The sequence below is a fragment of the Harpia harpyja genome, chromosome 8 (genome assembly GCF_026419915.1).
Source record: "Harpia harpyja isolate bHarHar1 chromosome 8, bHarHar1 primary haplotype, whole genome shotgun sequence".
Classification (NCBI taxonomy): domain Eukaryota; kingdom Metazoa; phylum Chordata; class Aves; order Accipitriformes; family Accipitridae; genus Harpia; species Harpia harpyja.
Window position 1 is genome coordinate 40,838,673 of NC_068947.1, and position 26,124 is coordinate 40,864,796.

General features: G+C 36.8%; 1 protein-coding gene across 4 annotated transcripts in view; it reads right to left on the reverse strand.

Annotated features, from left to right (window-relative positions):
* Positions 1 to 1,559: 1,559 nt before the first annotated feature.
* The window catches only part of NECTIN3 (nectin cell adhesion molecule 3), a 72,126-nt gene continuing 47,561 nt past the window's right edge, over positions 1,560 to 26,124 (reverse strand). The window contains exons 6-9 of one of the 4 annotated variants that reach the window (XM_052794504.1): positions 18,948 to 19,086; positions 17,464 to 17,545; positions 5,137 to 5,199; positions 1,560 to 4,592 (exon numbers count right to left, since the gene is read on the reverse strand). In XM_052794504.1, coding sequence (XP_052650464.1) covers positions 4,416 to 4,592; positions 5,137 to 5,199; positions 17,464 to 17,545; positions 18,948 to 19,086 — 461 coding nt within the window. In that variant the 3' untranslated portion in view covers positions 1,560 to 4,415. Of the gene's footprint in view, positions 4,593 to 5,136; positions 5,200 to 13,992; positions 14,159 to 17,463; positions 17,546 to 18,947; positions 19,087 to 21,656; positions 24,500 to 26,124 lie in introns of those variants that run through there. The other 3 variants (XM_052794505.1, XM_052794506.1, XM_052794503.1) reach the window with 3 other exon arrangements.

Consider the following 26,124-nt stretch of genomic DNA (forward strand, 5'->3'; position numbering starts at 1 on the left):
GGTCTTTTCACAGACTGGTTTCTTAGCAAAGTCACTCCTGCCTAGCAATTTTTCACTGCTTACAAATATTTTCAAAATAGATTATCTCAGTTACAAAGCAAGACAAAAAAAAAAAAGGAAGAATGAAGGTTGGTAGGTTTTAATGCCACTGAATTTTCTAAGCCATCTACCTCCACAGGGGAATAAACAAAAAATTTTATTGTGTTATCCTGCTGAGATTCAACCAGTCTTCAGCTTTTGCTTTTTACTAGTTGTCACCACCTTAAAAGTTTACCACAACATATACATATCGTTATAGCACTTCATTAGAACATAAGTATCTTTAACAACCTTTCACAACAAATGGCCATTTAAGTCCTTCCACACCAAGCAGGTTCTTCTAAGTTTCTCCAGTACTCCAGAGATCTACACCACCAGTTACAGAAAACCAGGTAACATGGCTTTGAAACATCACTAAAAATGCAGGCTAGCTTGATTAACCTCAAACTTAATGATTTGATGACATTGGGAAGATGTGTTACATGTGTATGCAGCAATGAAGCATTAGCTTTGCTATTGGAAAGCAACGTGTTTCCAAAAGCCAAACCCAGTTTTCCAATACTCTGGACATGTACCACAAGCGGATAAAAAACCCAAGGCCACCTGCCACCAGGCAAGCGAGCAGTTAAGAACTACCAAGGCCCTATTTTTTTTTTTCCTGGAGCTTTAGCTCTCCCAGTCAGTAATCCTTGAAGTGACCTAAGTTGTCAAGACAAATTCATCTGCTCTGTTACTACCTGTTACTACAGCATTCACATACAGAGCCTTCAAACAACACAGTGGTTCAGATAGAGTATGTTCAGGTCTGTGGCATCAAAGAAGTTACTATACTGTATTTTAAGCTCTTATCTACACAATACAACATTCTGCACCAGAATTTGTATCACTCAGAGAAGGAAAGAGCAGTAACACTGCTGGAAAGCAGCTACAGTTAAGAACTCTGAAGGTGAAAACCTTCCCTCCACTCTTCATGAATTATCACACCTTTTTATTGGGCTTTCCTTGAGCTGGATACCCAATACATTAGATCATTTTGTGACCTAACAGCAGTAGTCCTTTAATAATCTCTTGTAAAGTGTTTCCCTTCTTTTAGTCAGGGAATTTTCTCAGTTTTCCTTTCTATTACATCCACAAACATTTTGGACATACACCAAACATTAAAGTTTGCTTTCTATAATTAGACTAGCTTGTAGAATTTAAAGATACTTGAGCAGAGGACAATTTACATTTATCAACACTAGAGATGTGAATTACTACTCTTCCCCTCCATTCCTACCTCCCTCAACAGTGATTTGCATGTTCAGTTTACCCAAGTGCTGGATTTTCACAAAATCCAGTATATGCCCCCTGTTAAACAAAACAAATGTTGAAAGGATCTCTCATTTCAGCATCCAACAGAACAGATACTCAAAATTGGTACTGTTAGGAAAACCCCACATGCTCAGAGGAAGAAACATGTTGCCATGTGGATGCATTTTCCATACCTTAAGCAATCTTAAATCTAAACAACTTATGAAAAGTTTATTTTGAATGTTTTTATTCAAATCAAAATACAAATACAAACATTTGAAAATGTACAAAAATAAAAAAAGGATGATTTCTACATCTTAAAGCAGATCAAACTCACTTCTATATGTGCAATCCTTTCCATGGAAAATCCTAGTCAGCCAACATTTTTCTGTTCTCTTCAGAGCATTCTATGCCAAATCCCTGCCCCCCCCCCCCCCCCAAATCCAGCCACACTTAAGACTAACAGCAACATTTCAGAAAACCTAACACACTAAATGTCCCTGAACAGATTACAAAGAAACCATTTCTCACAGGTAATCAACATGGTAATATATTTCCCTAATGACTTTAGGGAAAACTACTGCTGATGGGTAGTTTGCAATTCAAGCTTTCTGTAGTTTGTTGATATATAACTTGAGCAACACAGTTGGACTACATTTTTCTTTTTTAAGCTACTTTTACGAATTCAAAAAAGCAAGTATAGCTTTGTTGATAGCATTTTTCCTGCCTCCTTCCTTCCCCTGAATTTTCAACTTTTCAAACAAAAACGTATCTGCAAATAAGAATAAAAAGCAGTAGAACAGGTCTGAACCCAAAATAATTGTTTTTTACATCACCTGCCAACATAATAGGAACTGAAATAATCACCTGCTCAATATCACATTGTACTAATTAACATAGTGGAAGCATTCTCACAATAACACTGTTTTGAACCACCCTATAACGTATATCCAGGTATTTTTTGGTATAAAGTTTTGCTCAGTGATATTGATCAAATTATCTCAAGCAGTACAGTTCTTCGCAATGCTCTGTCATTCCATTGCTTTAACATTTGGCCAAAACACTGTTTGCTTTTCACGTTCTGGCAGTAGATGTTTTTCAGAGCTGCAGTAACGTAAGGATAGGTGAGACAATGCTTCTGGAAAGAGATAGCTGCTTAAACCGACATTACTGGAAAATGTATTTTGGGGGCACACAAGCCCTTTTTTAGGTCTCAAATACAGCAGGAGGCTTTAAAGTTGAAAACAGTTGCTCAATTTATATGAATGTGCTTAGCCCCTAAAAGAAAAGCAAGCTGACAGTGGTTCAAAAAAACCTTGAAAAAACAGGTTCTCTCCAACGTTTTTCTTTGCCATTCCTTCAATCGTCAACATCCACATCACATAACAGAAAGTGGCTTAGCAAAAGAACAGTTAATGTCTACTTGTACAGTGTCCAGAACATGGGCACCTAAGCCATAATCTTCTAGCTGCTACCTGTAACAAACTAGAAATATTAACCTAGTCCTATTATGAATAGGGATCTCATTAACCATTACTATGACGGAGATTAATGCAGGGTGAATAGAGGTTTTATATCGGCATCCTGCCTGCAGCGCACACAACTGTACTTTCAATTCTATTGCTTCTACAACTATGACTCTTCCCTCTGAAAAATCTTATCATTTGCAGAGAAAACACTAATATCACAGAAGTAATGTTTAATTCTGTAACAATAGGTAGTTCAGTATGACATAGCTGTTATTGTGTCTTCAGGTCATCTGACTGAAAATCATTATTCTGTACTTATGTATATAGAATACATGTAAGTCATTTAAGTTTCTCTAGCAAATTTCAACCAGTGTCTTATTTCCTGCAGTCTTAAAATATTTTAAGAATGTCCTGTGAGCTAGCTTCAGCACTAATACATTATATACATATTTTTACCTGCTAAATATTTAATTTTTACTCCAAAGAAAAAACTTATTTTTCTAAAAAGATCCTGAGCACATTTTTCAACCATTACCCCACACTCAAAATCTCATGGGATACTGTTAGGACTGGTAACATCAGGACATTCTCCAGTTACTTCACACTACTGGTTAGGATTAAAAGAAGGTGCTGAAAACTACTTGAAGTCTACTGAAGCTTTCCTTTTCTTGCCGAGATGTAAGAACACCTCATAGGCAGTTTTATTGCAAACTGAAAAGAAACCAAAGAACGTGAAATATATTTATTACCAAGCAAGACAAACTCTGCAACACTTAACATGGGAGTCATACTTGGAAAAATGGCTAAATAGCAATTTGTAGATAAGATGCAGCTACACATAAGACACTTTCAGGAAGTTTTGTCTGCCTAGTCATCTACTTCCTGCAACTAAGCTTGACATAAACCTACTGTGAAATTACAACCAGCAAGTACATCAACTGACAGCCAGGATCAATATAAAACAAAAAGTTTCTGATGCAAGGAAATTATTTCACTTCTAACAAGGTGGGAAGACACAGAACATATGTTATGAAACAGCAAGTCAGTATTTAAGAGGTAGTCTAGTTGCTCATTTGACTGGGCGAGGTAGAGCTAGTTGAGAAATCAATAGCTAAGGCCAGTCAAAATGATAATTATCCCAAGTTTTGCAAGATGCAAAAAAAATGACTCTCAGCCTGAGACTGCTTATATCACCAGGGATTCAGCTGTCTTGCTCGTATTTACTCACTTTTACATAGGTAAGGTTATTGTAAAAATCCGTTCAGGGAGAGAATGCTTCCAGAAATAACCAGGGAAACAGCTTAACTACATTTTGGCACAAGTCAACTGATTCATCTAATTTACACATCTTATGACTATGAAGGTTAATAAAGCTAAACGGCTCTTCTCTTTTGGCAGGTTGATATAGCTACAAAAACGAATACATACCAAAGACTAGAAGCAAGTTAAGTCTTAAATTCCATAGGGTTTACCTATATAAAAGTCTCCATGCAAATTCTTCCCACAGGAAAAAACCCCAATTATTTTAGAGATGAAAACCAACGAGACACATTGGTCATATAGTCAACAGGTATTAAAACCCTTTTATCTTAAAAGTTAAGACATCTGGGTACAGAATCATACATAATGCTCCCTTGGATTGATGTAGACTCTTCCAAGTCCTGAGTTTTGTGGGTATCTGCTGCTCCAATTTTTGTAGTATGTTTGCTGATAAACAGGGTACATATGCTGAAGACCTTCTTGTTCCTGTGGCTCTTCAGTCTCGCAAGTAAGTTGCCTTCCATTCACAGCTTTCTAAACACACACAGAAGTAATGAATTTCATAGTTCCTGTATAGAACCTGCAACTCCTATTCTTGTTAAAGCTTTAAGCAAGCTAAAGGTGCATGATCACCAAAGCAGTCCTATGAATTAAGAAACATGAACTTAAAAATTCCAATCACTAACAGATACGACAGAAGTGTTAGTAACTACTCAGAGTTAACCTCAAACTTTTGTTTCACAGTAAGTTAGATTTTAAAGCCCAATAAATCTAAAAAGCAGATTGCAAACTATGAAAATGCCTGTCAGCACTTCTGTGCTTTGTTATTTTATTCAACAAAAACTTCAAAGCTATAGCGTTGGTGTATTTAAATTAGTCAGCTAAACTACCTAGGAAATACAGGATATTAAAATGATATTGACACATTCTACTTCATGGATAGCAAACCCACACATCCAACAGTTTTGACTAGGATGGAAAAATATATTGTTTTACACAAAAAACATCCTTATAAGCTTATTTTAAGGCACAGGATGAAATCAAAGCTTCACTCAGGAATTCAAGCCATATTATTTACCATGTGCTGCAAGTTTCCAGCATCCTTCTCTCTGTACTGGCTTTGCAAAGCAAAATGTTCTTTCTGAAAGAAAAGTTAGAGTGGAAACAAGTCAAAATCCAGCACTGCAGAACAGGTTTGGTTTATACAAAAAGTCATCACAAAATATACTCTGCCTTGTGAAGTGTCTTAACTGACTACCATTTAGAACACTTCTTACAAGCTGATCTCTGGCAGAAAAAGAGATGCTATTGTCAATTTAAGAAGTGTCATTTAGACATTTAATTTTTATTAATTTTTACTTTTTTATTTAAGCATAAGCATGTTTAAGATTAAAAAACTTTATTTTAACATGACATTGACTTTAGATAAGCCACAGGTTAAAAACAAAGTAAAATCCAAAATCAGTTATAAAGTTTTCACAAGCATCATATATATAAGTGCTGAGTCTGATATTGTACAAAAAATATTTAACTGAAATGGAATTGTACAATACTGAGAGTAGAAGGCAGTACATGGTTGTTTCTTAATTTGATAAAGTTAAACAAAGTTACTTCCTACTGAAAAATAAAAAGCTTCTAATGAGGCTATCCAAAACAAAGAAAATGCTTTTCAGTACAAATTAAACTAATTTTATTTTCCCCTTATTAATTAAAGCAGCATAAATATATTTACAACTTGCTACTCAAGTTTGCTTTGCTGACTGATTTTTCTAACTGACAGTCCACACTGCCTAGCTGTTTTACCATTAACTTTTACTGTGAGGCCTAAAACCTGTTCCTCAAAGTGCATCTCTCCAAAATATTATTTCAGAGGCCTAGCAAGGCCCGATAGCTAGATGTACACAAGGAACTAACTGGCATTCTATTCACAGGACAGGACAAGAGCTAACAGCAAACAAAATCCTACCAAACATATCACATGAATGCCCTACATCTCAATGTCAACTGTAGGTCTGCTCCTACTGTTCAGCATGGCTTGCTAATAAAAACATAGCCATATACGCAGTAAGTTCTTCTGCAACTCAAATAAGAGTCCATTGCTTGATTCATTAAGCCCATTAGTCCTTTGGAACATTGGCTATGCTAAAATAGTAAAAAACCCCAAACCAACTTACCATCCAGCTGGGTCCTGCTACCTAATTTCCCTCTCCTACTTACAAAAGTAGCCTTAGAAAGTCAGCGTATTCTGCAGTTATTTGCCCTTTCTTGGTTCCCAAAGAACAGTCCCACTACCAAAATCAATATAGTTTTACAGACTGCTTAACATTAAGTTTCAAAATTCTTTAGCACCACATAGCTATTACAGTAACAAAAAAGTCTTAAAGCTGATGGTGATCTAGTGATCAAAGCATTTGAGAGGTGTGTCTATCACTTAACTTCTCAGTCAGGTCTCATAAGCCCCATAATAAAACCAGAAGTTCTCAGGTAGCAGATGGCCATGGCTTTCTGCCCTACCTATACCTCTTACATTCCATAACAAAACTGTTCCCATGCGTACTGGGACTCTGTGACAGGTTTATGAGCTAATGCATTGAGTCTGAACATGCATAGCAAACATGAACATTCCCAACAGTGTGACTACACTTTGGCCTGACAGAAGCGCTTGCGTTAGCCTTCAATTTGAGAGAACAAATGCCTATCAATAAAATTACAAGTACATAAAAGATGTACATAATGTACAGATGTTACTCCTGTCCATTAAAATATATAAGGCTTAAAGAGAGAAGACATTACTTCTAGATAGAAAAAAATATCTAAATATCTTCGAAAGCTTCTCTGCCTTGTCAACTATATTACTTCTGGAACAGTTGGTCTTTATTAGTACCCCTGATATTGTAAGGAGTCCATAGCTGTGGCTTATTTAGTATACACTTATTAGTAGCAACCAAAACCATATTCAAGTACACAAATGCTTCATAACCAGCTAGGCTGAAATCATCTAACTTTAAGAAATAATACCAGATGGAAGTCTTGCTCATTGTACACACCTGAAGAAAAGTGAGCTACATATAGCTTATCTATACTTAACAATGTATGGTTAACGTGCACATATAAAAAGTAAAATTTATTGGTAAATGCTATTGTTAGAAAACCAGCACTACTGGCATATAGATCAGCACACTTGCTGTGCTCTTGGAAGTAAGCTAGAAAAACACAGCAGAAAGGAACTTCTGCCAGAGTTCACCCAGACATTTTGCTGAATTAGAATCACCCATACTGACACCTTGCCTGAACAGTGTTTGGAGAGACTATTCAAAAGCAGCTTGGACCACAAATAATTTTCCTAGGCAGCCTAATATCTTCTCTGCTCTTCTATTAGCAAGCTTTTCTAACACCTAACACAAAAATCTAATTTTTGCAAAGAAGGTTTTTTTTGTGTGTTTGTTGTTGTTGGATTTTTTGTTTTGTTTGTTTATTTGTTTTTTGTCTTAGCCAAAGGAGAGCAAGTAGATTTTTGTTCTTTGTAATGGTCCTTCACTCAGTGGGAAGGACATCATGTCCTCCAAATAATTCTTTCAGAATGGCAAATTGTTCCCTTCAGTCAGTACTCATGTACCAATCACGATTAACGCTGTTTAAGTGCCCTGCATACCTTCTGATATTCTCAGTGCTTAAAGTAGAAATTTGGTCCCATCTGAAAAGGCAGACTACTGCTAAATTGGCAGCTGTTGGAAGACAAGAATAGATGTTTATCTGAGTAATTCACCACACTGATCCAATGGGAGACAGGAGGCATCTAGATTTTGCTTAGATCTCTCCCTTGCAGGATCTTGGGACTTTTACTGCTTGACTCATGATCCACTAGCAGCATTTCTCAACGAAGTTGTTTCCCCTACCCTTTATTCTGTAAAGTTCAAGACCTCCAATCCATTCTCGTTCCTCAGTCATCTTCCTTCTAGACAAAGAATCAACCTTCTACCAACCTCCGAGATTGTTTTGGAAAAGATAGCAAAAACTCCTGGAAAACAAGTAATTCCCATTTATGCTGTGTAAAGAACGTAAGTGAAAGAAGCTTGCTTCATAGTAACATACAACTAAGTATATCTGGGTCAAGTATAGGGAGCCTTCAATGACTACATATCAGATTTTTTCAGAAAACGGACAACTCCACAGCTTAATACTGTTTGTTTTAGCTTCAGTCTGTCACTAGCCAATTTCACAGCTTTACCATTGCTTTGCCATCAGCAATCTGAAGGTAACCAAGCAGGCAAAAGCTGAAATAACATGACAGCAGCTGAAGACAACAGGCTCAGGTATAGCCAAAGCGAACAAACATGTACCTTGAGGTTAGGTAGTCACCGGTCTAAGATATCAGAGTGATGACTTGAAAGGTGAAGCTTTATGGACAAGCAGAACACAGCCTTAACAGTTGTAAGAATATGACAAAATGGAAGACATTTTGGGACAGACATATGGTGCCTGTAATTGTCTCTAAAAAGAGAGGACAACCGCACTGCAGTAAGAGCAACAGCATGAAGAAAAATCATCAATCAAGGCTAGCAAAGAACCATCACATCAAGAAGAGTTCCTTTCTGCAATGGTTCATATCAGAACAGAATACTAACAGCCTACAATGTGTACAGTTCATAATAAACCTATTCAGACTAACAGTAGTTGGATATAATATCTTCTTCACTACTTAAGTCAAACAGGTCATTGTTTTCGACACCTGCCTACATACATGAAGTTGCTGAATATTTCCATGCAACTAGTAGTTACAACACTGATCAGCTTATACACATCTTGAACATGCAAAATAAGTTAGAATTTGAGCTAAGCAGAAGAGCCCAGGCCTAGAACTGCCTCACTGCACAAAACAAGAGCAGAGCACCATATCCTCAAGAGGACAGACAGTATAAGAACCTTCCAAACAGACCAAACAGCTACACTCAACTTATTTACAAAACCATTTTGTGGATGTTTATATACTTACCTCTAATTTGATTGTATCTGGGAGACAAAGTTCTACTCATTTCAGGAAGAAATGCTTCCTTGCCCTCTTTCTGGGCTCCAGCTAATAAATACACTGCACGCATTACACAGAACACACTTGAATGTGTATTTTCAAATCCCAAGGAACTCAGTTCTTTGTTAGGCATTTATGGTTTTAAACTATCAAAAGTGGTAGAAAGTATCTAAATGCTGCATTTTTTTTTTCTTCTTAACCTTAATTTTAAAAAAGAAAACCTCTACTTCAACTATACATTTGCATCTCTGAATAAAGGTGTTTTTTTCCAGGTAAGATTTAGTACAACTAAACACACTTCCTCCTGAGTAGAAAACCTTCCTACAACTGAGTCAGCTCACTTTCAGAGGAGCCAATTTTGATCCCAATCACTTTATCTGTTATTTAAACCTTTTCAGAAAGTAATGCTTCACTAAAAATAGCATAAACTCAGTATTTTTACAGTTACACTAATGCCTAATGGCACTATGGGAAAAAAAGGACGAACAACTATAACCAGCTGTCCATTCTAGACCTTCATACAAACGAGACACTGCAGACTAGGAATTTTTCCCCCTTCCTGTTCAGTAGCAAAAAAGTTCGATTAAGTAATAGTTTAAAGTCTCATTCAAGACAAACATAAATAAACCTTTTCCTGAATATTAGATGCAATGTCTGAAAATCCCTACTGGTTAAATCTTCAATGTAAACAGAGGTCTGCATGTATTGAACTAATACAGCAGTAGATGAGTAGTTGATATGTTTATAAAATTATCAAGAGCCAATACAGTACAATCATTCCAGAAATCACACTTTGATTTGTTTGCTTTCAGTTTAATTAGGTGTTTCGTATCCTATCCAGTTCAAAAGCTGACATTTAATATATGAATATGTGTTATCCCTATGGATTTTCCACGTAACAAAACATTCCTATTGATACTGAGTGGAAAGCAAGCCTCACAGAGGCACCACAGAATGAATCAAGAGGTGTGTGGCAAGAGATGAATCATTTGCCCAGTTCCACCAGTCAAGCTCACTTATCTCTTCATACCTTAAGTGGCTTTCAGACCTATGGAACCATACTGGTTCCGTATTGATATTCCATTTCATTTTGGATGTATTGGCATAAATTTTGGATAATAATTCTGTTTCTAAAAATCAGTTTAACTTTCAACAATAATTCTACATGAGCAGTGGCTTACTTATAAAAAGTTAATATAACACCACAATTTTTAGATTAGACAGAGCTATACATTGATTATAATGTCAGCTACTTAACACAGATTTGAAACCTCCCTTTCCAAAAAAGTTTTTTTCTCACCATTATGATGGAGTAACTTTGTAAGTGAAATGGGCTATTTCCAAACATGCAGTTAATCACCAACTGCCTTGGTTAAAGAACAGTCAATTTTAATCACACCAAGCAAAGCTACCTTATAATTATGATTTAGGATACAGCTTACACCATGGTATCATTGCTCCTAATTAAGTTCTTCCCTCTATGCCACACTTCACTAATAGTATAGGGGCAGAACACGCTAAAGAAACAGCTTTTGCACAATTGCATGTTTGTTTCTGTTTTGTAATTCCTGCTCTTCCCAACAGCCTCACAGCAGTAGGAACAACACAAAGTAGCTAAGTTGCATGTCTTACAGCAGAAACCCCACCACCCTCAACAAGTATTCATACAGGTAGGTAACATTTGCAGTGGTCATACCCCCATGTTCTTACCTTCAAAAATGTTTTTGAAAAGAACCCCATCTCAGCAATATTTCATTCTTTTCTCCTCCTTCCCCTTAATTGTTTACTTTTCCACATTCATGATTTAGTTCAAGTTTTGAAGTAATTTTGAGTTATTTAACTTTTAACATCACCTGCAAATGCATTGTGAAACAAGTTAAAAAAAAATTGTCTAATATTTTCTTCTTTCTCCACTCGTCCAGTGGTTCTTTTCCACCACGTTCACAGGCTTATTTTTCCAACTGTTGTTTGTCATGTTTGCGCTCTTGTAATCCCCTTTAAAAGTTTTTTTTCCCCTGCCCTTAAAGTCATACTGCTTTTGCTTCTCAAGTCCTAGACTGCAATCTGCAGACCAATTCTGAGAATATGCTACTTACCACTTACCAAAAGGAGACATTGCTCTTTCATACCTGAACTAAGAGCATGAATTTACCACACAAGAAGGCAAAACACACATGGGGAACAAGAACCCCCACATCATCACCAAAGGCTAATATTCTGTGAGCAACAAAAATGTGCCTGCTCAATAATTTCTACCAACAGTGGATTTAGACAAACACTGGAAACGAGAACAGGAGATTCCAGTGGGTTCATTTATTCAATTTAAACTAGAGACAAAGGAAATCATCTCACGTAGCATGAAAACACAACACCTTTGCTAGAGAAAGGAGTTGTACCTTTTACTGCCATGGAGCAAGCGATAGAACCAAAATCATCAGATTCAGTCAAAGAAAACTGGTGCTGAGCTACATTGTTTCTATGCAGGATGACACAGTGTATCTGGGGTTTTGTGCTTCGATACTTAAAATAGTTTGCATTGTCTTTACATTTTGCAGAGTTTCATAAAAGCATTGAGTTTTACTCTAAACATGGTCCTTCTCAAACACTCCTTTAAAAGCCTGAACCAATTCTCAACATCTTCATCTTACATTTTCTCATCCGTTCCAATTTAGAAATCACATTACAAAAGCATCCACTAATAAAAAAGCTTGTGCCTCATTCTAGTCCCTATCCAGTTAATGGTTTTTATCCATTGTAAGATCCTTTATCAATACAGATGAGTTTATCTATTCACATTTTGTACTTCCTTCCACTCAGTCTTGTTTGCATAAACAGCTCTTCAGTCTAAGGCAAATTATAACAATAATGCTTCCTTTTTCATCAAGGGAGGGACATTCCCACCTCTATTAAGACCATTAGGAAAAGAACTAGACAAGTTAAGAGACCCAGAATCTATAAATGAATTAATATAATGCTAGGTATAAGAGTACTGTGCGTGATCTTTTCATATTTGATCCAGAAGTATCATCATTCAGTAAATGGTGTTATATGCTTTTAACTGTGCTAATACAATTTCACCATCTTTTCTGTTTTGAATAGAAAAACAAATATTACCATTAAAGAACTTTAGCATTTGACTGGGTTGCTTGGCTAAATACAAAAGGTATTCTTATAAGTTGCAAGTCGGAAGTCAGTCTTGTCATGGCTAGAATTACCTGCTGGGCTGTATTTCCCTTCTCCACTTTTATTTCTGCTGCTACAGGAAAGCCTTATTAAATTCTGAATGTTTCAAGGACTCTGAACATTCATGCATTGCATTATACAACACAATTATTTTTCCTCTTTCCTTAGAAGCACCTGTCAAGCTAGACTTCAGTTCTTTCACAATGTCAAAGACCGTCCATCTCCGTCATGTTTCTAGGCAAGAACTTTTGCTTCTTAGCGACATATTTTTTGAAATACAGTGAAACTAATGATTCAAAGGATTGCCTGAATTAGTGCCCCCTCTCCCACTCTTATAAATATTATGCAACAGAGGAATTTCTCTTTAAGCCACTGGAATTCTTCCATTGCTCAACTTTCTCTTGATCTGCCTCAAAACTTAGCTGCCAAGCAGAGAGCCCTCTCTCACCAAGGACATAACCTTCAGGTTGCTCACTGCTCTTTCACATTACATGCAAAAAATAGTTCTGAGTAACAGACTAGTACTTCCGTGACAATGATTATTAAAAAACCACCCAGACAAAAGCAATAGCTTTGTTGCTAAAAAAGTTGATAAAGATGAACCTACAGTCTTTGCAATTATCGTGGTTTAAGCCCAGCCAGCAACTAAGCACCACGAGGCCACTCGCTCATTCCTCCCCACTGGTGGGACAGAGAAGAGAAAATACAACAAAAGGCTTGTCGGTCAAGATGAGGACAGGGAGGGATCACTCACCAATTATAGACACAGGCAAAAACCAGACTCAAATTGGGGAAAAAAAAGACAAAATCAATTTAATTTGTTACCAATCAAAACAAGATAATGAGAAGCAAACCCAAATCTTAAAAACACCTTCCCCCCACCCTTCCCTCCTTCCCAGGCTCAACTCCACTCCTGATTTTCTCTACCACCTCCCCACCAGCAGCGCGGGGGGACAGCGAATGGGGGTTGCGGTCAGTTCATCACACATTGTCTCTGCTGCTCCTTCCTCCGAAGGGGGAGGACTCCTCACTCTTCCCCCGCTCCAGTGTGGGGTTCCTCCCATGGGAGACAGTTCTCCATGAACTTCTTCAACGTAGAGTCCTTCCCACAGGCTGCAGTTCTTCACAAACTGCTCCAGCATGGGTCCCTTCCACAGGCTGCAGTCCTTCAGGAGCACGCTGCTCCAGCGTGGGTCCCCCATGGGGTCACAAGTCCTGCCAGAAAACCTGCTCCGTGGGCTCCTCGCTCCATGGGTCCACAGGTCCTGCCAGGAGCCTGCTCCAGCACAGGCTTCCCACGGAGTCACAGCCTCCTTCAGGCACCCACCTGCTCCGGTGTGGGTTCCTCTCTCCACGGGCTGCAGGTGGATATCTGCTCCACCGTGGACCTCCATGGGCTGCAGGGGGACAGCCTGCCTCACCATGGTCTTCACCAGGGGCTGCAGGGGAATCTCTGCTCCTGTGCCTGGAGCATCTCCTTCCCTCCTTCTTCACTGACCTTGGGGTCTGCACAGGTGTTTCTCTCATTCCAATCTCCTCCCCCACTGCAGGTTCCCCTTTCTTAAATATGTTATCACAGTGGTGCTACCACCATCACTGATGGGGTTGGCCTTGGCCAGAGGCAGGTCTGACTTGGAGCCGAGGAAGCTTCTAGCAGCTTCTCACAGGAGCCACCCCTGTAGCGCCACCCCCCCCATTACCCCCCCCCCCGCTACCAAAACCCCACCACACAAACCCAATACAACAGTAAATAAAACTATTTACACTACCATTTTTTCATTGTTCCACTTAATACTCCTATGTTTTGGACTTCTGCCTTGCTCTTTTAGGGCCATAAGTGAACAGTTCTTCTCAATTCTTAAGTGATTCACATGAATACATAAATTGGTATCTGCAAACACCAGTACAGAGAAATTATGAGTACTCAGTTACATAGTACTTCTATATACATGTAGCTTATTATTTAACATTAGCACGTAAACACTAATACATACTTTAAGTATACTTAAAGCTTCCAAGTCTGAAGGAGTAACTATGAAAGACTTTGGCTAGCCAGTATTATCAAGTGTCTACAACATTCCCCTTCATTTTAATACCAACACCCATCTACTCAGATATGGGTAAAATCTAGTTAAATATTGACTGCTGGGACACAAACAGGAGAATTTCAGCTTATTCAGTTGCATCTGGAATACTTCACAAGATCCAAAAAAACCTGCTGTGCATGATTTGAACAATAACTGTACAGATGATTGTAAAATTTGCACATTACATATAACAACCAGAATCAGCTTAAATTGAATCAATCCACTTAGAATCCTCAATTACTGTATTCAGAAGACACCATTTAAGTTCATTCCCTCTTAACTTTACCTTGCACCTTCGCGCAGCCTGTCATTTCCACTCAGATTGAATTTGATCATCTATTGCTGTTGACAATGCAGTGACACTTCACCTACAGTTCTTTTCAGTGTAACCAGAAGCTTACATCTGAACTATTTAGAGAGGCTCACCAGCATGCTTCTCATTTATGACTAGACAACGCAGTTCAAACAGCATTTGGAACATAAATCATGTGGCTAGTACAGACTTTTAGTCTAACAGGACAAGACATAGTGACAGGCTGCTAACTTGCTTCTTTTACCTTTTTAAAGCTATTTAAGCGTTGGCTTATTACACCACAAGAATGCAACCAATCACTTCTTGGCTAAAGCTAGTATTTTGACACTTATTTCTATTAGAAAAAGCAGAAGCTCTTGCCTCAAGCATAAGAAAAAGTACATGTTGATTATAGGTAGTATCAGCTAGGAAAACAGCTCCAGTTCTTTTCAGTTTTGGAGTTCCACAGAAGAGAAAAAAAGAACAGGTACACTAACAATGTTATGCCAATGCCCATTATTTTTAAATAAAGCATAGTTAACATGTAGCCTGAAAAAGAACTAGATCTCTCTCTTCCCTTTCCCAAAACAACTTAAAACTGTATTTATCCGGCTTGAGGGAAATGAGTATTAGATTCAGTCTGTTTAGTGTCTTTTCTTTATTTATAAAATATATTTACATAAAGCATTTTATTATATGTTCAATAAAGACTACAGTCAGCTTCAGCTTTTCTTAGTTCTTAAGTATTCACTAACAGAAGCCACAGTAAGCAAAACCAAGAAAGAATTCAGACAGAAGAGTTCTGAAGAAAACAATAAGGTATGCACTTTATGAGTAGCCCTGTAAAGGATAAATAATTGCATTTCTTTTTGTTGTCATTTTGCTATCTAGCAGCACTACAGATGCACAAACAACACAGTAGTCCAAATAACACAATAGTCCATATCTTCTGATTCTACAAGATGATCTTTTACTGTAATACGTAAAGCATAGGATTGTATTAACAGAAGCATGATTCAATCTTGCATTTGTTGAGTATTTTAGTGACAGAAGAAAGAGTTAGCAGATGCCCAACCTGAGCATAGAAAAAGCAGCGTCTTCACTGTCATCCTAGGTGTTATACCACCTTCGAGATCAGAAGACAAAAACCTATTATGCTTTTTGCCAACTAAATGTTTTATACCTTCATAATACTATAATCATCAGGCTGCTACTAAAAGTAGCAACGGATCTCAGAAAGTTTTCTTGCTTCATTCAGCAACAATATTAGCAAGTATTAATGTAGTATTTGTAACACAATATTCTTTTCATGTGTTACTTTCATAAGAAAAAGGAAAGCTTTTATCGGCAACTCTTATTTGGTGAGCTTTAGTAACCAAAAATTACATTAAGAAAATCTACAACAATATTTTCAGCATTACTAAAAACTCCATCAAAATCCATCTTGAAGGTGAATGCAAATTTTTCCCTAGGGCACCCCTCTATCAGAAAAAAAGGCTTCTACAGGTCCTTAAAGCTGCAAAGGTATACCAGAGCATTGGAAAAACAGTGTTCGTTACAAAAAAATTATTGCCTGAATTACCTCAGTCTTATCATTCAGCAGATCAGTGGTTAGAATCACATTATTGATACAAAGTACTGAAGATGGAACAAAAATCCCATTAAGAACAATTACAATCTAATTATCAGTAATAGTGATAGGTGATTCAAGTTTTCTTCAGTGTAAGCAGAAATTTAAAAATCAGACTGATTTAATGTATACCGCCCCCCTAAATTATCACTTTAGGGGCTACAGTCAGGTTCTATAGTTTTCAGGAACAGACTGGTTTATTATATGAAGTGTAATAATCGATGCTGTTAACTGAAGCCATCTGCCATGAACAGGTCCCTTCTGTGTTGCCTAGTGCAAAAGAAGCCTTCTGAATTCATCTGGAGTTTCACAAGCAGTTCAATCCATTACAAAGCCATGCTGTAGCTAAGAAGGACAGTCCTATCCTTCCTTGTTCCCCACTTATTTTAACTGTCTCATTTGCTAGAATTAACTTTCCAGTGTATCACCTCTATGATGCTGTTGTATCAGACTACACCCACACAAACACTAAATGCTGGTAAGGAACTTTATTGCCTATTGTTGTCTTGTTCGGACAGCATTACTTTAGATCACATGAAGCTACCCCTGAAAGCATACTAAAAATTCAAGTAATTGTCACAGAGTTAGTACAGAGTCTTTTGTTGCTGATAAAAGATAAATTCAAGAAAAAATATCAAATTAGAAGGTACGTAATTGCAAGCATTTAAAAGTGATTTAGTGATCTTCACTGGGAATCAAAACCATACTTTGGTAGATGAGCTACGCCAAAGCCCAAATTCCAGTATATCCCCACCACTCAAACCTTAACAGCTTAAAAGAAGAATGGCAGTTGTTACTAGCAAGGAAGATGATGATGCTGAAGTCACTTAAGTTTACCAAGTATATTTGTTTCCCCATATGAAGATTGTTTTATAAAGCTATATATATTCTCTTAATCACCACACAATTTCAGCTATAGCTTTTTCTACTTCAAGAGGAGCAGAGTCTGTCAAACACTGAGATAGAAAAAGGATCTATTTACCCATTTCCTGACCTTTAAGGATGACTTCAACACCAAGGATGTAAGATTCAGATATCACATATGTAGGGAAACTTCTGGGTTGTGAATCAACAATCGATAAACTCCATACATAATCAGAAAAGCAAAATCAGACTAAATTAACATAATAAAGGAAAGTTAACACTTTTCCTACCTTAATTTGAGATGGATATAACCACTTACTCACCTGAAGCATAGCTTCTTTCTGTGGTACAGGGAATGCTCTCTCCTCACAGGAGGATGGTTTATGAGTGGGTGGAAGATCAATCCTGTAGTAAAAAAAGAATGAAATATGACATGCCATGTTTGTGAAGTCCAATTGAATGGTCAGATATTATTTATTTTAGCTGCCAAATCATCCAACAGTCAACATTCAGGGACACACACATTTCAGTCAGCAATGATACATATATGAAATATTGTAATGTTAACAGATCCCCCCCGGCAATAATTCAGCCACACACTTTTAGTAGAAAAGCACCACCTATAACTTGTTATTTATTGTGTAAGGTGTTAAGTAGACTGAACTCCACCACACACACTCCGACTAAGTAGGATTAGGGACTATTGGTATCTATCATCATTTCTATGTTACGAGATACAGCTTGAGCAACATTTGCTACTACAGTCTTTCTTTGAAGAGACTTTGAGAAAGCCTTACAATGAATTATTACATGCAAGATTTCTGTATTGTAACTTTCCCAGTGAAAGCAAATGGTTATAAAAGAATTGAAATGCTTAAGACTATTCATATAAATTCTGTAGCTGAAGCATTTCAGAGAAACAAAGAAGAAAACAATATTTCTAACCATGTTAGAAATTACTCAGTTGTAGGAAAACACTTGACTCATCTCGCTAGCTCAAGAGATTTGAATGCTGAAACTTATTTTATGCTAAACACTAAGTTACTTTATTCTACTCCTCATTAAGTATATGCAGACATGACAGACACTTTCATTTCTCATTCAGTTTCAGTGTTAACTGTATATGGCATGTGTGAAAAGACTTGTATTTACAGATATTCAAAGCTATCATCAGTCCTTATGCATGTTCCAAACAGGGTCTAGACACCATCCACTTTAACTAGCGAAATTTTTTCAGACTAATTTTGTTTGCTTGTTTTTGTTTGACCATATTGGATGCTTAAAAAAAGTAAACTGCATGTCTGCACCAGAGACTTGAAGAAGCAACCAACATTCCAGAAAGCACATTAAGTCAATTATTTCTAAGCACATGTCTGTGGGTGCTTGCTTCATTTTACACACATATCAGGATAAACCTTAGTGGACCTTCACTTCTGCAAAGCGTGGTCAATTTGTTCTCATGTTAGACCTACAGTTACAATAAACTGGTAGTCTCTGGCATCAGTCAAGATGAACCTCTCCCCTGCCCTCCAATTCAATCAATGAGCATTTTCTTTCAAAAAAAAACCCCAAAACTTCTGAAGAGATAAAGAATTAGATTACCTCTGAAGTCATTCTTAGCTTCCTCATTTTTATTTTTTTTTTTAGAAATGCAAGTGATTTTACATTTGTCTACTTTGAAAATACAGCCCTGAAATTATGACAGCTGAACAGCTGCTAAGGAAACTCAGACATTTAAATTCCTGTATAGAACAAATGCTTTCTACATATTGCTTTCAATTAAAAAAAAAATCCAACACATACTCACACTTTGTCAAGATAGGATGGCCTTTTTTTCCTTGGGGTCAGCAGCACTGTCACAAAGATGGTAATGATAAAAAGAGCAAGGACTGCTCCAATCACAGCCCCTGCTACAGCAACAGAAGATGTCTGCTTAAATGGCACATCTGCAATGTGATAGCATAGATTACACCTTTCAGAAGTTCACATACTTTCAATACTCAGATAAGCTATTTCAGCATTGCTCTGAGAAGTGTTTCTTCCTTCCATGACCAAAGAGAAAGCCTCGTCCTGCACTAGCACTCTTGTAGTATTTGCTCCAGTTACCCAATTAAAAAACTGGTTAAATTAAGAGACCTCATGAATCACTAATGTGACTTAAAAAATGTCATTGACTACTTTTAATAAATACTAGCTGCATACTTTTATTTTTGATTTCAAGGCAAGATGAAGTTACAGAACACATGCGTTGCACTTACATGAGCAAATGAGGCGTTAATTCAAAAAGCTAGACAACTATGGCTTTATTGGCAATCTTTCTTTAAAGCCACTAAAGTCTGCAGAAAGGAAAAAGGGAAACTTAAAAGCAGGGGAAAAAAGATATACTACTATGAGCAATGAACACGTCAACTCACTAATACTTTGCTTACACTTATCAAAGCAACCCCTAAGACCACCTATCATCTCTAGGACTTCACGCTTCAACCTACAAGAAAGTCATTTTTATAAATAAGTTTATCAAGGGGGGAGAAAAGCTTTTTTTTTTTCTTTTAAAATAATTTTTCTTTTGACCTCAGCATTGTCAAATCTGATGTTTAAGAACTCATACTAAATTAACATGCTTGTCAGTCTTTGAAGGTCACCCATTTCACTATGCTACAAATTCAGTAAGTTTTAAGTCTCACAACACTGAAACCTGCTAGCATACTTTAATTCAGTATCATCAGTGTTTCAAACTTGCACCAACAGGCTTATCAAAAAGTTGTACAATTAGAATAATTCACATTACCTTCACTAAAACATTTTCCTGTAAAATATAGGTAGCATATAGAAATAATGCTCTGATCTACATTGATTACTGGATCAGAAAGGTAACAGCAAAGGAGTTTAAAATTAACACAGCTCTATTCTTGTAACATATTTCTAAATGCAGTTTACTTCAGCTATTTTCCTTCAGAAATAATCACATGCTGCGTTTCTCCAAATACCACACAACCATCCTCTATTTAATCTCTTACCAGAAGAAATTTTAAGAGCTTCTTAAGCTGTATATTCTATCCACAGGTCAAAAAGCCCAAACTATGCAATATGTTTTATCAATTACTCATAACTCTAACGCTGTTCTGCCTGCATGCTGGAAATCTGGACAAAGTCATCTTTTTCTCATCCCTCATTTAAAAAAACAAACAAACAAACAAAAACACAACAAAAAAACCCCAAACAAACCACCTTACTTCCAATCTGATAAAGGGATTCCTGTCCTCTCACTGCACATGAAAGACCTGACAGCAATACTCCCCTGGGATGACTCACGCACGTATGTTTAAGTAGCTTGAACAAAACTGAAATAAGCATTTTTTGCAACTGTCTTAAAGTTAAGGGATAAAGTCATAGAATAACAACTTGCAGGAAGCTAATTCACTCCAGAAGATTAACATAACACCTTCAGTGATCATTGTTCTATTCCACAAACAGCTTTCTTGGCATAAGCTCCATTTGTCCGTCAGATAGCAGTCTATATACATAAGAACCATAATTCCCATCTTCTCCTGAAGAATGGGCACATGAATCAGTGGAAGGCTCACTTAACCACTGCATTTTAATTGGCTTAAGTTTAGTTTACACTGGGTGTCCTCTTGTTTAAGTGAGAAAGTTGCAGGTAACTAATACACACTGTTAGGTCCCAAATTCATGAAGATGCTTTGGTCTTGTGATTACAAGAGATGAGTTTGACTGTTTCATACTGTACTGAATTTATAGTGCCTTTTTTTCTGGTAAATTCTGCTATAACATTAAAACACCATGAAGTATTATACTTTCATTGAAAGTTCAGCCATTGAATCCCATTTTGGGCAAGATGACAATAGCCACGTATTTACCTCTGAACACCAGGAAAAACAGCAATATCCCAGCAAATGTAGCAATATACAGGAACTGAACTGAAGTGCAATTACCACAGGGCTCATTTAATTTGCTTTTTTGACTTGCTTTGGTAAAAAAGTAGGCACGAAAATTCTATCAAACCAGAGGAATGATCAGAAACCCAGACTACCATGCCAAGCTGAACAAGCCAAAGAGCACCTAAGATGCATGGTGCCAGCTAAGCAGCATTTTAACCACCAGTTGGTCAGAAATAGATGGGAATTGATTCACTCCAAGAAATATGGTTAAAGCAGAGCTACAGCAACTGAAAACAAAAAAATAAAAAAAAAAATTTTTTTTTTTTTTTTTAAAGAATGTGAATCCTAGATAGTGTATCAGCTGTGGTTAAAGTGAAACTGTTTAGACAGCAACTATCCCTATTTATCATTCTCAGGGTTCATACTTCTTAAAATAGTTTCTAAAGACACTTGTTTAGGGTCTCCAAGAGGAAATGCTAAAAAGCCCATAAAGCCCATCTTAAACAGCTTAAATACTTTAGTTCCTTCTACCCAGCCTCTGGTTTTATCTTTTATTATGCTTTTTCATCTCCAATTTTAAGAACATACCTGTCAAACATTTTTGAACACTACCTACGTCCAGAACATAACAAAAAGTTTATTCACACAACAGCCATTTGTACTTACAATCAATTCTTTTTACAGCAGACATAATGTACAAAACATTGCAACATGCGTAAGCCCTATCCCTATTATCAACTTCAACTCCAAAACATTTCAACTTATTAACCCATAGGAATTAAATATATATATATTTTTAAAAATCAAACCAAAAAATCCACAGAGACAAAAGCAAGATATCCCATGTGGAGAACAGGTTTATGGTTACATTTATTTCCAAGTAACACCATCTTTTAAAGATGATATATCAAATATTTTTTATTTGAAGAGAGGTATGATCTCTTTACTCCAGAAATAATTGGATCAGAACCTTCTGCTCGAAATTTAACTCCTTCCCTTGTGTTTGCACTCAAACTACAGATACACACAATATCATTTGCCATTGTTCTTGAGACTTTGGTCAATTGTATATCAGTACTTCATTAATCCAAACATGAACTTAAATTTAGGGATGCTATTCCATTTGAATTTCAAATAAAGCTGTTGTCTTAATTTTGAAGACATGCAGTCATAGGCAATCACAGTGTATTGTCTACAATGCTCAATACAACTATTTTTGTGAAGCTCTAAATACTGTAAGCTACCAAAGATCATGAGGATAGAAAAGAACTTCCGGCATGAATGCTCATGAAGCAGCCATAATTATGCGGCCTATTTCATTTTAAAGGTAGCAGAGATTTTTCCCTTTTCAGGCTTCAAATATTAATAGCCTTATCAGCTTCATTTTCTTGAGCTAAACACTTTAAAATGGCACTTCAAAGGATCTACCATTCTAATTATGAATTTATCATTGTTCTGTAATTCATTTAAAGTTATTTCATTCCTGCCTACATAATCAGCAGAATTAGTTTGGTGAACCTGCTCAAGACAAAGTAGAACTACTTCGGGTGTCAAACGAGATGTCCCACATACAGTGCATACAATGTCATTTGAAAGAACAAGAACATGAACGTGTTGTTAAATCAGTATCAATTATTTGCAGGGGAAACAAATCCACTGCGGTACAGAGACTGCACAATTTATCTAAACTCACATTTCATAGATTCTGTAGTTGCACCATCAGAAAGTGTGTTTTCACTATATGAAGTAGCAATGCAAGTGTCCACTGCCCTACTAATAATCTGAAATTCTAGTTACCCTCTTCAAAGCAAGCACTGTGACTTATTCAGAAGCAGCGTAAAACCACTGTTTTAACTTCTGGTCATAAAAATTCTAGCAAATGCTTTGACACCTCTTAGCATGCTTGATGTTTATTGCCACCCAGGAAAATAAGCAAATTCACATTAGCCTCCAGCTGCGAAATCTATTAGAGTTTTCTTCTTAGTTGTGTCCAATTCTCCAGCTTTCAAGTTCAATAGTAAGATTTCCACAAAGCCTCAGAAACAGGTCTCTAATATTGTACCCTGTATACTTGCAAAAACAGTTTTGTATTCGTTAATGAGTCTTGACATCCTGCCTAACAGGCCTAACAAAATATCCTACTGTATGTATATATACAGACATTAGCATAAGCTTTAGAAATCAATCACTATAAAAAATAATTTTTTATCTTATTCGAAGACAAGCCTTTGACCTGTTTACACAGTTACTCCTCAAAATTTTGTTCATAAGTTAGTTTCAGTGCAATGACTTCTTTTAAGTACATAGTTACAGGAAGGCTCATTAAAATGCTAAGAGGTATTTATTTTTGTGCAGAAAAACCTAAAAATAAAGCTTTGATTCTGCTGTAACTCATTTTAATTGGTAAAGTATTTGCTATACAGAAGCATTAAGTTTACCATGGATGGTATCTAGATTGGAGTAATTCACGTAATCTGCGAAGTAGAAGCCCCCGAAGATTATATTTGATCATTGCCTTAGGTAAACTTCTTTTTAAATCAGAGAGCCAAGACAGCCACTTTTTATTCTTGAACAATTTTGAATGGCAACTTTAATTTAGCATTTTTTACCTCTGACATAGACCAATATAAGCACTCTGCATTAAAACTCAAATCTTAAACAGTAGTACAGCATTGGGAAAAAAAAAGCAGCTCAAATACATTTTCCCCAGATTCAGTATTTCCATTGTGTCAAGTCACAATATAAAAACCTTCAAAAAAAAAATCAGTTTCAAAAAGTTTATTCCTCCTCTTGCGTAAGTATAAACAATCTGAAAGTGATCAGCCAATGAAATGAACTGTAGGTACACGTTTAGTTTTCAGTGGATACTACACATACCACTCCCTCCGAGATATTACCGAGCCATCTATGTGAGAAACAAAGTCTTCTTCATTGTCATCGTAACATTCACCACCCATATACTTCATTCCCAATGTTCCACCTTCATAGTAATCCATTGGTCTTTCATAACGTTCCTGGTACCTGTTAATATTGTCTATATTGTTCCACTCTGGTTTTTCAGGGTCTTCTAAATAATCTTTAGATATTAAGCTGTTCATTGGATGCTTTATTTCTTTTTTTATACTGTCAGGGTAAGAATCCACATCATCTGACTGAAGAACATCTATTTGAGACTCTTTTTGCATATCTGATGGCGGAATGTAGTTCTTAGCAAAGTAGTCACCACGAAACGTCCGTCTTCTCCTATAGCAGATAATTCCAACCAGAACACTGACAAGTATGAGGAAGAGCGCCCCACCCACCGCACTACCGATGACGGTACCCCAAGTGTCTTCCTGCATGGCTGGCAAGGTTGATGTTGGGAAATCTATTATTCTAGGTTCTGTTGCTAAACCTGTGATGCCATCAGTCGAAGGATGCCAGGGAATCGTGGGCAGTCGAGTGGTAGTAGTAGGAGGATCTAATGGAAAGAGCAAAGAAGTAGACAAGACACAGAAAAGGCACAGAATGTCAATGCAAGCTAAATCAGTTAAGGGTTTATAAGAAAGCAAAGTTGATGGGTATGTTCTACAAGAATAGTTTTTCATTCTCAAGTTCATGGCACTACAAAAAGTCTTGTACTTTCCACAGGCTTTAAACTAGCTTCATTGCATGTGGTTTTGAGCTACGCTGCAGCAGGATAGGAACTATGGGGAGAAAATAAAATAATCTTTAAGTAGGCATCTGGCCCTCCTCAAAGGAAGGAGATGCAGCTTTTCTGCTCAGATGTTCACTGTTCTTAGCACATTATTTACCTCCCCCATGGAAGCAAGCTGTGTATTAGGAAAAACCCAAGCAGTCCTCTGTCTTTCCAGCTAGCAGTTAGGAATACTGGATCACATTAATTGCTTATGCCAGAGTCAATTATTCCACATTAAGTTCCCACTTCAGAAATTTTTCAGGGCACCAAGTGTAAGAATGAAAAACTATGAGTTGTGTGCTCAGTCAGCAGCACATGAACTACTGATTTTTAAGCTATTCTCTCCAAAAACATTTGTTGCATTAATACAACTTACTCGGCTTCACCTTGGGATTAGTGAAAGAAGCATAGTTAAAAATGGCATGTATTAATCTCTAAATAACACTTATGTTGAGCAAGGAGCTTTCAGGATTTTAGAATAAAACAACTGGAACATTTGAAGTAAAAATGGTTTCTATGCATTCCTCCTAAAAGCAATTTGATCCCTCATGCACAAAGAAATTTCCATATTCATTCTTCAATATAAAATATCAGCTGATTTCATGTCAGGTTATGCAAGTAAACAAGAGATTGCCAGATACCAAGCTTCTCCAGCACTCAGCTTTTTCCTTTGTTCTTTAGGTCTACTGGAGATGTATGCATCTGTATTGAAAACAAGGTTGCAAGTGGTGGGCTGATGACACTGAGAAAGCCTCCTGAGATTATCCCAGTCAATCGCAATGTTACATGCAACTCCAGTTTCTATTTCTGTGCTGCAGTGAATAAAACCAGCTTTTTGCCTTGCCCAATGCAAGGTAGGTTTAAAATCAGTAAAGCAACAAACACTACACATGTCGTTATAGCTTCAATCTTTTAGAGAGAATATTACATGGATAGCCAAGTAGCTCATTATGTCATGTTATTTAGTTAAATGCCCATAAGCAAGATCCATGGAACTACCACTACCATGTTACGGAGGCACCCTAAATTTACCACCACAAAAAGTAAAATAAATAGAACTGGAAATTTGTCAAATTCCAAGTTATTTGACAAATCATAACTTTAAAGATTCATAAATATGATTTTTAATCTTACTACTCAGATGGCCATACAATTCTCTCATACTAGACAGAATCGCCACATTTGTCATGATCACTACAAATCACACTTCAGACTGCACCTCACTGCTGAACACATTTTAAGCTTGACATAATAAGCAAATTGTTACACAGATTTTCAAAGCACATAATTATATTACTTGACTATGTAAAAGTGGTGATTTGTTAGGGAGCTATACATAAATGAAATTAATTTGACAGAAGATAGGAAACTGAACAAGGAAGATGCACTATCAAAATGAACAAGAG